Source organism: Camponotus floridanus, unplaced genomic scaffold, assembly GCF_003227725.1.
Source record: "Camponotus floridanus strain SB8 unplaced genomic scaffold, Cflo_v7.5 scaffold10, whole genome shotgun sequence".
Taxonomy (NCBI): domain Eukaryota; kingdom Metazoa; phylum Arthropoda; class Insecta; order Hymenoptera; family Formicidae; genus Camponotus; species Camponotus floridanus.
Genome location: NW_020229215.1, coordinates 2927758 through 2940768, shown reverse-complemented (window position 1 = coordinate 2940768; position 13011 = coordinate 2927758). Strand labels below are relative to the sequence as shown.

At 39.7% G+C, this 13011-nt stretch overlaps 1 protein-coding gene across 3 annotated transcripts in view; it reads right to left on the bottom strand.

Moving 5' to 3' along the window:
* Positions 1 to 10173, bottom strand: part of LOC105248617 — a 35641-nt gene extending 25468 nt beyond the window's left edge. Inside the window, exons 1-4 of one of the 3 annotated variants that reach the window (XR_003122899.1) lie at positions 7421 to 10173; positions 6289 to 6622; positions 5719 to 5924; positions 4777 to 4970 (exon numbers count right to left, since the gene is read on the bottom strand). Coding sequence is in view for 1 of the 3 variants with exons in the window: in XM_011253503.3 (XP_011251805.2) it covers positions 6289 to 6622; positions 7421 to 7988 (902 nt within the window). In the remaining 2 variants the exon portion in view is untranslated. Of the gene's footprint in view, positions 1 to 4501; positions 4971 to 5718; positions 5925 to 6288; positions 6623 to 7420 lie in introns of those variants that run through there. The other 2 variants (XR_003122897.1, XM_011253503.3) reach the window with 2 other exon arrangements.
* Between the last annotated feature and the right edge of the window lie 2838 nt (positions 10174 to 13011).

Here is a 13011-nt window from a genome sequence, read left to right as displayed (position 1 = left end):
GTTAGAGGTGGAGGCAGTTATACACCCTTTGCAACATGGAGCAATTAAGCACCGCTACTGCAATTGCATTTTGCGTGCACTTCGGTAAAGTCGGTAGCCCTTAAGCCCCGTCTGATCGTAATGCAAGCTGTAAAATTGTGCGTACCCATATGCGGCTTTACATGAATTACGCTCGTGTTTATATAATTGAACGCGTTAATTTATTGCCCGAAGACTTAAGCGGCGAATAATAGACAATTATCATGATAAAGCGTTTTCGGAGAAACCATAGAATTCTAAACAACGAGAGTTTTATGCGCGTGTAAAAGGAACAGTCGGGCAAAGTGCAATTCGAAAGGAAGGCTCTATAAAAATCTCGAAGGGTGCAAAAATTAGAGATTAAATTTTCCCGTTATTTAAATCATTGAAATCGAATGAAAAATCCTTTACGTCCTGTATATCAAACCCAACAAGAGAAAAATTCCGTACACCCCTCTTGGCTCGTGTCAAAAATTTTTCGACGTCATTATCGATTATGCATTACATGCCGGCGATCGTGATAATGCATACAATACAAATAAGAATGCGTGCACGAGGATCGTAAACAATCGCACACACTGCGTTTCGAATCGCTAAATATTTAATGGTGTTGTAAAATGTGTATGTGTGTGCCTCTCGTGAAATGCGGAATAAATGCAATTGCGTGCGCGAGACAACGAACGATCCACCCCCACTCCCCCTTTTATCCTTCTTCTTCCCTTCTTTCTCTCGATCACTGGCCAATTCTTTTTTTTTTTTCTCGCCAAGTTTTGCTCCGTCACCGAGGGATGCCCGGGACAAAACAGAGCCGTGCCTTCGATGCGATTGAACCGCGAACGGTGGGGGAGGAGGGAGGGGGGGCGAGGAGGGGAGAACATTGCTCAAATGTCAAATTAACCGACCTGAGCGAGCGAAAGCCCGAGTTTGCGCATAATTGGAAATTCCGACATTTGTTCTCATACCAATGCGCGTGCACATTACGGGACAATCGCAATAAGAATAAAATTGCAACTTTATAGATTAATTGGCGCTTTCGCGATATACATCAGTTTAATTATAAATGTCACGGAATGTAAAACAATGTAAAACAATGCGTTTTAATGCATCACACTTTATTAAAAATGTGTCACGTTTCGCGTTAAACGAGCGTGAAAGACTATTACATCGTATTCAGAGTTTATGGAGTGAAATATTGGATATGTGAAAATAATTTTTTCCTTTTGTTTTCCTATTGGAAAAGTTCTCATTTTTTTTCGAAGAAAACGCTATCATTGATCCCGTTGTCGACATCAATGAATGTTTTAGTGTTCAATTATTTATTTATACGAATAAGAAAAAATTATAAAGTATGAAAAGTTAAGAAAAGATGTAAAATTAATAAATTATGTGTTATATAAATTATTATTTTAAAATTACCCTGTTAGCGAAAATATTTACAAATCGAATTTGCAAATTTTTCAACAGAGAAATGGTCTCTTGAAAATAATGGAGGCTACAAATATATTGAATAATTTGCGAGAAAGAGAGAGAATTTCTTCCCAAGACTAACTGTCCTTCGTACGTTCAAAGGGAAATGCGTACTGTGATGCTGCTTCAAAATCTCATCCGTTCTCTCGCTTTAATATCCGCTACAGAGGCTGCAACCGTGCCGTAAAATGAGTCCCCGAGACTTACTCTCATTCACATGTTGACACGAAGCGACGGTTCTTTCGAAGCGCTATTTCAATTAAAAGTTGGATGGGATTTTTTTTTTTCATCTCGTTTATCCGCTTACGTCTCGCTGCGGTCGCAAGTTAACGAGTATGCCTAAATAATACGCCACTTGGTCTCGTTTCCCTCGGAAGCTGGACTAATCCTCAGAAAAAGCAGATTGTCAAAGCGCATAAAGTATATTATTTCGCAAGGCATACATACTTTGCGCTGTGCAAATTTAAGGGAGTTAACTCTTGCCTCCAGGAAGCAGCTCCTTTTCGCGGGAAATGGAAGTATCCCGAGATTACGGGCCCATTTATCTCGCATAATTTATATTCCGTACAACTCGAGCGAAAAGTTTGCCGTTAGCAAAGATGAGGGCACGAGAACGTATCTCGCCAGGATCAATTTTCACGTTCGTGGGGGAATTTTTCGGCCTCGAAGGAAGAGAGAATTTTTATTCTAACGCGGCCGGCTTTATTCGTTTGTCGCGTAGAAATTCTGAGAGAGAAGGGAATATATATGCGATAAATTCTGCTTCATCTTCACCCTCCTTCACCTCCTTTGATGCGAAACTTGATCATCCCAGGTAAAAGTGACACCCCGGTATCGTATGTCGTACCTTCTCGCTGTCGTGGACGACAAATTTCGAGGTATCATCGGACGGAGGTCAAATACCATGGCATGCAAAATCGCTTTAATACATCACTTTAAATTGATGCAACTGATTTAGATCCCGCGAAATCCAAGTATATTGTAATATACGAGATTTCACACGAGAGACCATTTCTTACAACCCTTTATTTCGTACTATTTCTACCTTTATGATCTATTTAATAAATTTCATGAGCGCGAGAGAGCTCGTATCTTTTTTATATTATTTCGAGCGAGAACCGCGATTACCATAATTTCACTAAAAGTCTAGACAAAAGCATGAATCGTACAATATGTTAGTTTCATTCAGGTAGCACGCGATTACCTTGAGATAATCCCGGGACCAGGATTCGGACTAACGTAATTACATTATTACGGATTACAACGATTTGTGCGACAACTCTCGTAGTCTGGCGAGATAAAAAGTCCTGAGAAACAACGGAAATACCCATCTGCGAGGAGAAGTGAAAGAAGAAGAGATATGAAGAGGGGAGAAGAGCAAGAGAGTGAAAGACAGAGAAAGAAAGAGTGAGAGAAAGGGAGAGAGAGGAAGAAATAACGCCAGCCATGGTCGCCGGTTAATCCAACTCTGATGTATGACAGCCGGGGCTGCTATTTGCCAGCTGTCACCCTCGCCACTCCCAAGATCCTCCGTCCTCTAATGCCATCGTCGTGGAAATGACAAACGGTGGAAAGTGGAAAGATAACAAGGTAGCCTTTTTCGAAGGGCCGTATATAAACCCTCGAGGCGCGTCACGTTGGATCGCGATCTGCTTAAAATCTGCAGAAAGGCCATGACTTTTGACTCTACCTCTCGCATTTGCCGTCGCCCGGACACAGATTAATATTTCACTCTCATAGAGCGGCAGCGCGAAACTCGATAAATCCATTTCCGGCGTCTCTTCGACGTGTACGACAAGGTATTACGGCTTAAAGGGGAGAGTAATATTGTGGAAAAAAATATATATACGATGCTTTCTTTCTTCTTGACTCTCTTGATTAATATTTTTATTAATATTATTGTTATTAATAATTTTCTGGGTATACGATTTCTTAATTTAAAAATTTAGTTTCTCCCTTTATATATATATATATATATATATATATATATATATATATATATATATATATACAGGGTGGGCCATTTTAAGTGATCCACTCAAATATTTCGGAAAATAATGAAAAATCAAAAAAATGTTTCAGATAAAAGTTGTATGGCTTGAAGGAGGCCATCAGATAGTAGCAATGATTTGTCCTTGGAGAGTCATTTGAAGATGACGTAAAGGTAACCTTCAATTTTTTAAATGGAACTCCCTATTTTTTATTACATATTCGTGTAGCTTATCTCGAGAGCTTTCCAAAACACTATAATAAAGTATTTCTTCATTGAGTACTTTTCGAGTTATGAGGCTTGAAATCATTTCTTAATTTTGTATAAACCGTAAAATATCTAGTAAAATATTCATTTTTCGATTATCTTGCTTTAATACTTTTATGTATAAAATAATGAGAGAAATCAATTGCTGTAAAAAAAACATATAGTTGTTTCAAAGAAAAAATATGTAATTGTTAATTGCAAATTACATATTTTTTCTTAAAAATAACTATGTGTTTTCTTTACACCAATTGATTCCTCTCATTATTTTGTACATAAAAGTATTAAAGCAAGATAATCGAAAAATGAATATTTTACTAGATATTTTACGGTTTATACAAAATTAAGAAATGATTTCAAGCCTCATAACTCGAAAAGTACTCAATGAAGAAATACTTTATTATAGTGTTTTGGAAAGCTCTCGAGATAAGCTACACGAATATGTAATAAAAAATAGGGAGTTCCATTTAAGAAATTGAAGGTTACCTTTACGTCATCTTCAAATGACTCTCCAAGGACAAATCATTGCTACTATCTGATGGCCCCCTTCAAGCCATACAACTTTTATCTGAAACATTTTTTTGATTTTTCATTATTTTCCGAAATATTTGAGTGGATCACTTAAAATGGCCCACCCTGTATATTTTTTTTTTTCAGTTAATATAATATTAATTATTAATATAATGGACTAACGGATAAGTCACAATAATCTAAGCACTTAATGATACTTAATAACTTTGACGTGACATATAAAACTTTGGGGCTTTAAAAACTTGGGAAAAATTGCTACAAGATAATTGGACAGTTAAGTAGATTTTACGTAAAGTACTTGTATAAAATCCTCTTCGTGCAAGAGGAAAGGCATGACTTATGCGATTATTTATGCTGGAGGAAAAGATCATGAGGGGAGAGAGAAAACATTCGGAAGAATGGTGGATTATCAGAGTTACGCGCGGCGACTTTGGTTAAGTTTTGTTTACGCAACATATCAACCGTGATGGCTGACGATTATTCCGAGTGCACGAGAGATTACTTACGGCGTCCGATCGATAATTAGAGATCTCTTTTTACACATGTTCATTGCGTTGCAAGCGGAGAGCGCAGTCACGGCTTTCGGGCGGCGCACTCGTTTTGTTAATGAGATGAATGCGCCTTTTGGTGTTAATTAGCGGAGGATTAGCGAGAGATGATGAATCGATATCCGATTTCCGTTTCTGCGATTCGCTCTTTTCTGTAATAATATGATAAGTGTGTATTTTCTATTCCTAAAGCAGCGGCTCCGTGTTCCGTCGTGGATCAGAAAAACACTAACATTTGCGACAAAGCGTGTAATGCGATATAAATTATGGCGAAGCGTCGGAAGAAACGTTGGTCTGCACTACTTTGCGGAAGAAACTCGAATTGCATGCAGTATAAGCTTCCTCGGAAAAAAAAGAAAAGAAGAAGAAAAAAATGAAGAAAAAGGTCAGCAATACAGGCCAGTATAAATATTTTAATTGAGTAACGATATTGCGAAAGCGGTGAAGCCTCGAACTTAAAAATTCACTCGACAAACATTTCTTTTTACATGAAGAAATTATTTAATTTTATTTAATTTTGTTCAATTTTATCTTATAATCTTTGCTCTCGCGTTTACAAGACGAGAGTGTATTGGTCTTTAAGTCAGATGATTAAAGAAAAATTCTATTGCATTTTATAAAATCTGAGAGATTTATTGCAAATGAATATCTCGATAATCGGCAGTGAAGATGTTACGCTTTTCATAAAATTCGCGATTATGTGTCGAAGAAAGCTCGATCGTTTGCCGACTTCTTGACGAGAAAAATTGACCAGAAATCACGAGAGATTGTAAGAGAAAAAAAATTGTTGAACTTGATCGCGTACAATCACATAAATAAATAAATACTTATGCACAACGGAACACGAAGATTAATAAGATTACACCAATCAATCGTTGAAAAAAATGATCTTTGAGATACCTTCTAAGGCGGTATTTGCAGCCGAAAGAGCTTAGCATCGTCTCACGACGACGACGTAAGTACGTTGGAGTAACATCTCATTGTTAAGTCGCTTTGTCTTATGTATGGTTTAGAAAGTTTATTTGCCTCGTCAAATACACCTTCTAAATCGGACGACTTCCGGCATGCTTCTAACCCGTTATCGATTTTTTATACTCATGCAGCAGCTGTAATATTACAATAATTGCGATATTAACACCTAAATCAGCTTAATGTGTGACTTTTTGTGTGATTATATGGGATTTCGTTAACTTTCAATGATTCGCTCCGAACGCGGCAGCGCGTTCGAAACATTCCTTTACAAAGCACCTTTTTTTATTTCGTAAACAACTCTACTCTACTCTCTACTTCTAATATACATTCCATTCAACCAACAAAGATCAGATTTCGGTTCATTCCGTACACAATGTGTATTATATGGGCATGGTTACTAAAAACTATAATGATGGCAAACCAACTGTACTTGTTGGGGAGAAAATTGTCTAGGGGGGGGGGGGGGTGCGTCTTCGATTTCGGACAGACTTGAATTACCTGAGATCGTTGCCCTTGGATCTTCTCATGCCGCGCGGGGGGTGTCGCGGGGGCGGCGTGCATCTGCAGTCACAGTGCATCACACACAGCGCGACGCTGGTCGCGAGAGTCACTACAAAGGGCGCCGCGAAGAAGTGCATAATGATGGTGATCTGTGCCTCGCGATTATAGTTCGCCATCACTATACTACCGTTCACCCGGCTATAATGGCAGGGGAACCTCGCGCCCTCGTAACCCAACTCGCGGGTGAAGTTGCCGCAGTCGACTGTCGGCGGGTACCCGCAGCCCTTGATGTTCACCAGGAGCACCGCCTCGACGTCGCCCGGGGAGGACACTGTTCAACAAGAGATATTTTATAGCGAGGATCAGCTTCGGGGAGATTCGAATTCTTTTTTTCTCTTACTCTTTATCCAGCAATGCAATGTTGAACTACCCAAATTGAAACGTGTCCCAATTTTACTTGGATTTCTCAAGTTGAGGTCTATTTTACGGTCAGATGACGGGAGAGAATGGAAATTTGAAATATCCGTGATGCATTGGAATGTATACAGGGTGTCCCAAAACTCATAATCATTCTTTCAAAGACAGATTCCTGGGATCATCTGAAGACGAGTTTTCCTCAACGAAAATGTCGAGGCACTAATAATTTTCGAATTATAAGTGATTGGAAATAAGGGGTTTTTCGTAAACTAAGCTTTGTAGAAATAAAATATTAACAAAACCACATTCTTCGATTAATTTTAAATAGAGTTTACTTTAGTTGAGTTTTAATTTAAGGCTTAATTGCGAAGATATATGATGACAAAAATTGGAAACATGCAAAAAATGTTGGCCTTCATCGAAATTTTCGCTGAGGAAAAATCGTCTCCAAATGATCCCAGGATTCTGTCTTTGAAAGATTGATTATGAGTTTTGGGACACCCTGTATAGTCTATTGATACAAGTCATATATTTCGGGTCTCTGAAAAAATCAAGATATTTCAAATTTTCATCTTCCTGATGTTATAGGATCCCTCTATACTTTCATCATATTGAAAATTCTTTGCCAATTAAATTTATCCCCGATTCATTTTGATCGTCAAACCCTCCCGCGATCTATTTACAGTCACATTGGGAAAACTGAGGATCCTACCGGCAGTGACGGCGCCCAGAGGGGTCGTCGTGGTGTTGGTCGTGACGTTGGTGTTCCTGGCGGTGTCGTTCCTCATGGTGACGTTACTCCACGGCGTGTAGGTGACGTATATGTGGGTGCACCTGTACACGTCACTGGTGCAACCCTCGCGGCACGAGCTCCATGTGCAGTTGAGGAGGCCGGCGAGCTCCTCGCGTCGCGAGGTCGTGCAGATGACCGGCTGCGGCGAGAAGTCCGCCGCCAGGGTGCTGATGGCCGGATCGACGTAGAGCGGCACCAGGAAGAGGAGCGCCGCGCCGCCGGATGTCGCGACGAAGGCCAGGGCCGACGTGGCGTAGAAGTTGAGCCGTTGCCGGCAGGTACGCCGTGGCGGTCGGCGCCGCGACGCGCCGAACCCGAGCTCCAACAGTTTGCGACGACGTAGCTCCCGTTCGTGGAAGTCGTGCCCGCCGCCGTCGCCGCCGCCGCCGCCGCCGCCGTCGTCGCTGTCCCGGCGCCGATGGCCCCGATCGCTCTGGCACTGGCTGCAGCTCGCCTCCAGCAGGAGTTCGGAGCTACTCCCGCGCATCACCCGGAACGCGGCTCTCTCTCGAGAGGGAGACGACCCTACGCGGCTACAGGCTATCTCTTCTTCTTCTACGTCTTCTTCTTCTCCTTCCTCTTCTTCTTGGTCGGCTGGTGCTCGCTGCTGCTTGTCGATGCTCGTTTCCGCGACGACTCATCGAGCGCGCCAATCTACAGGCCGATCATCGCTTAGGCCGTGCTTATTTGTGGAGTTGTCGATTCTCTGCGGATCAACTGTCGAGCAGGCACCCGTCGACCATCGTTTTCCTCGTGGATGACTCGTCCGGCAGGGGACGGGGGATCCAGTGAACTCGATCGCGTTTCCGTCTTTCGCATCTAGGAGACATTGAGAGCGAGGCCGTCTACTAGCTCGACCTTTGAAAACGCGATGTCGTGCGGTCGTCGGGTCGACTCGATGAGGGTTGCATCGAACGATCTGTATTCGCTTTATTTTTTTTTTCTTCTTTTTTCGATACAAAACTAGATTTATAATTTGTCGCGAGGGTGCAGTTAATTCGAGGTCTTTAATGGACGATTATCGATCAACATTCTATTGTCGCGAGCTTTCTCCCCAGTCTCCAAGTTTCGAGGGGTAGCGCGAGGAACGATCTTGAAATCGATGCAGCGCCGTAAAGCTCGATGCACGCCATTCCTGCGAACGGTCTTGATTCGACATTTTGCTGTCAGTTTGATTATTCAATTGGAGATCTCCTTCCGATGTTTCTTCAAGTAGCAGTACTTGTTAATCTCTGCGCGGCATAGATAGCCAGCATATGGCTTGTTTCTTTCTCTCTCTCTCTCTCTCTCTCTCTCTCTCTCTCTCTTTCTCGATTCACCCCTTTCACTTTTCAGTCCTCATCTTATCGCTATACGGTACACTCTAAGGTTCTTTCGGGGGTTATCAAATTAAGTCGATCGATCACGACCTTTCAGCCGCTGCTGTTTTGTAGGAAATCGTGCATCTCGCGTATGTAGCTCGTCGCACACTTATGAAAAATCTTCTTCAAGAAAGGCCGCGTGACACTCACGCGTTAGAAAATCGCGTGATATTTTGCAAATCGTTAGTCCGTTGATCCCAAGTTAGGCCTGTGCTGTTCGTGTTTTTCTTTTTTTCTTATTTTTTATTGGTTTCTTTGGTATGGTTTAAGGCGCACGTTGTGATATTTTGAACGACGAAGATATATTGGAGTTGAGGAGATTCGATATCGCGTTTGTAAACTTATGCCAACCGGATCGATGTGACGCGATTGTTGTCTATCCTCGATATATATATATATATATATATACAGGTCGTTCGCGAACTTGAAGAGCGACTCTCTTCCGCTGAATAAAAGCTCGCTTTTTCACGCGAATCGCAATCAACAGCGGTCGCGACACTCGGCGATCCGTCACGCTCTCCAGATCGATCCACCGAGGGGAAAGAAAAATAGTAAATTACACTCGAGGCACCTCCACGACTCGGAGATCCGCGCGAGAGCGTCGACAGCGATTCCCGACGCACGATTTCACGCCGAAGGGCCATTCATGGTGAGCTTAATACGGATTCTATGCTCGACGCCAGTTTGCATCCGCAACTGGTTGCCACGCAGCAGAATTGCTGGCATCGCTGCCGGTCACATCGATCCTGAAATTCCCGTCACACGCGCGACTCCCCGTCTGACGATGATCGATCCGCCACCACCGTCGATCCTCCCTCGGTTCATGGAACAATACACACGACGATCAAAATTTGCGGTGCTCCCTCCGCGACGATTTTTCTCAACGACTCGGGCTGGTGGGAAGGGAGCGGGGGAGGCAGGGAGGGAAGAGGAAACGTGTCTCGGTGAAGGCTCGCGAGCGCACACAGCCCCGGGGGCCCGTTTCGGGAATGTTTGCGGGGCCTCCTTCCTCTTCCGAGCACTTGCGCGTTCCTGGCGAGTGCTGTCCGCCTCGCGGATCGCGGGTTAAAGCGTGACTATTCGACCACCTCGGCGAAGAGTCCTCGACAGGACAGGCCGTATTCCGAAGCGATAGGGCGGGGTTCCAGGCGCGCATGAGCGACGGGTACAACCCCCTCGCCCTCGTACCCCGTCGTGCCACCCCCGCGATGCATTCTCCTTGTTTACGCTCCTGCCTGTCCCGCCTTGCTTCCTCTTCTACGGGATGTTCCCAACACGTAATACTTTTAACAGCCATTGATGCTCATTGATGGTGGAATTTTTTTTTTTTTTTCATTTCCTCGAGATGAGATGTAATTTTACGGGAGTCGTTTTATGGGGCTGAAAGAATTTAGATATTATTTATGTTATTGCGTCTGTAGACAAATTCCTGGATTGTATTCATTTCAATATCGCACACACGCGATATTGAAATTGTGTTATTGACTTATAATATAATATTAATCAATATATACATTTTAATTATTAACGTAAACAATTATTAATATTATAGGGTTTGGAGGTATATTTTAGAGATAAATTTCATACAATGGAAAGAGATTAAAACTTTGACACATAAAATCCATTTGATATTTAAATATTTTAGTAGTTAAATTTTGAAAAGAGGAAACGTAGAAAAGTAGAATTCTATTGGATTAAAATGTATTATAAATGAAAGAGAGATTAAGGATTTTTTTAAATTATTTACATACATGTAATTCGCAAAGATTGAATTTATATTCTTTACAGTTTATATGATGCAAAATCTTATCCCCAGAGAAAATTGCTTGCAATTTGTTCGACAAGTTTCCAAAGTATTATCCGATAGATCTGGGACACTCTATATATACCGCACTTCAATGAGCGTTCCTCCCCTTTTTCTTCGCTTTCCTATTATCATCTTTTAATTGCGTTCTATAATGAAGCCAATTTTTTATTTGAAGCCTCAGCTTTCGCGTCACAGCACGTGGATAAGCGATGATTTTAGGCTCGTTAAAAATCGTTTGAAAGAGAAAGAAAGAAAGAGAGAGGAAGAAAGACAGAAATGAAAGTAAAATGTAATTAATAATTAAATTTGAAAAAGTTGAAAGACTTGATTCACACAAAATAAACTTGTGAACTACATGAAAGATACATTAATGATTAATTTTTAAAGTATTTTCTCGATTTATAAATAAAAAATAACTAAGATTATTTAGCACAGAAACTTATTTTTCAGATATATGAATTATATAGATAAAATATGAATAAAATATTTCCACGCACTTATACACTACAATCTAAAACTAAAATAAACGACATCGATAATCGTGATCGTTGATAATATCATTTCCTTTTACCTATATTACTAATTATGAGTCTGCTGAAAATATAGGTTCTATACCAATATTATTTGATTGCGAGATAGATGCTATCATACACCGTATGTGATGGTACACACTAATAGAAAAAGAGAGAAAAATGGACATGAAATGTGGTTGACGATTAAGCTTATGAAAATTAGAAGACTCAATTTACACAAAAAAAATATGAATTATGAAAGATACATTAGTGACATCTTCATGTATCTTTTAAAAAAATGACTTATAGAAAAATGATCATTAGCGCAAAAACTCATCTTTAAAATACACAAATAGGCATAAAATATCCACAATTATATGCGACGATCTAAAATGAAGTTATAAATCAGCTATATTAATTATGAGCCTCCCCAAAGTATGGATCCTGTGATACGAGTCGATTTTGTCCGGCTGCAAGACAGATATTATTATACATCGTGTGTGATGTTACATGCTAATGGCTTTTCGAGATCATTGCGGACATTTGGGACATCTACTTCCCTTGAGGGAGTCGTCCTGATTGTTACGTGTGTCACACGTAACAAAACTACGTGCGATTCCCGCGAGACTTTCATCGAGAGCCGGCTACCGATCTATCTCATATGCAACGAGAGATTCGAACATCGCGTTACAGATCGTCCTAGATCATCGGCTACGATGATCTAATCCGGATGTTCGATATGTTGTGTAGACGACTGCTCGGGAATTTATTATCGAGAATTTATTATCGTGCTAAACCCTCTCGTGATTTTCGGCCATTACGATTGTACTTGTATACCCACGGTTGAAATACGCAGCTAAGCCTCATGATTTAGATGACAGATCGGAAGCATTAGGTCACACCTGTCGTCGTTCGATAACGGCGACTCGAAGAAAGCATACCGGATCGGTGAAACCTTATCAAGGTTCGCACGTATTCCTGAGCTGGGCGAAATAGCGTATGAAGTTTCGTATCTGCAAATTTATATAATCCTTTTAATTAATTTTATGGAACGAATTATTTCTTAATTAAATTATTGGTATTAATTTTTACAATGAAAATAATATACGGTATCGAAATGGAATAAAAATCAAATAATTACTCTGTTTAATGTCTGCGAATTTACACGTTATTAATTAACTTTACATAATTATTTTATAATACACGTATTATTTATATACTGTACATTCATGTAATGAATTATTTTTTTATAGAACAAATTATTTCTTAGATCAATCATTCATATTAATTTTTACAACGAAAATAATATGTATAATAATATTATAAAATAAAATAAAAATCAAATAGTTACGTTTAATGTCTGCAAATTTATAAGTTATCAATTAATTTCATACAAATGTTTCATAGAACACATATGTATTGTTTATATATACTATACATTCGTGTATATGTAATGTGTATTATTTTAAAACAAATTATTTCTTACATTAGATAAATTTTTAATATTAATTTTTGTAATAAAAGTTCGATAAAAGCTATGTAAAATGGAATAAAAATTAGACAATTATGTTTAATATTAAGCTATAATTATAAGTATTTCTTATTCAACAAGATAAATATGTAGAGAAATAATTTCTTTTATAACATTTTTTTGTATATGTTATATTTTTTGATAAGTATGTTTTATTAATTACTGAAACAACATTAAATATATCTATAAATTGCGTTATTATTTCAGTTATTGGTAATTAAATTAAGATCGAGTATAATTATTACCTACCAAAATTATATCATAAGAAACAAAACGTTTATCGTTTTCTCTGATAATGA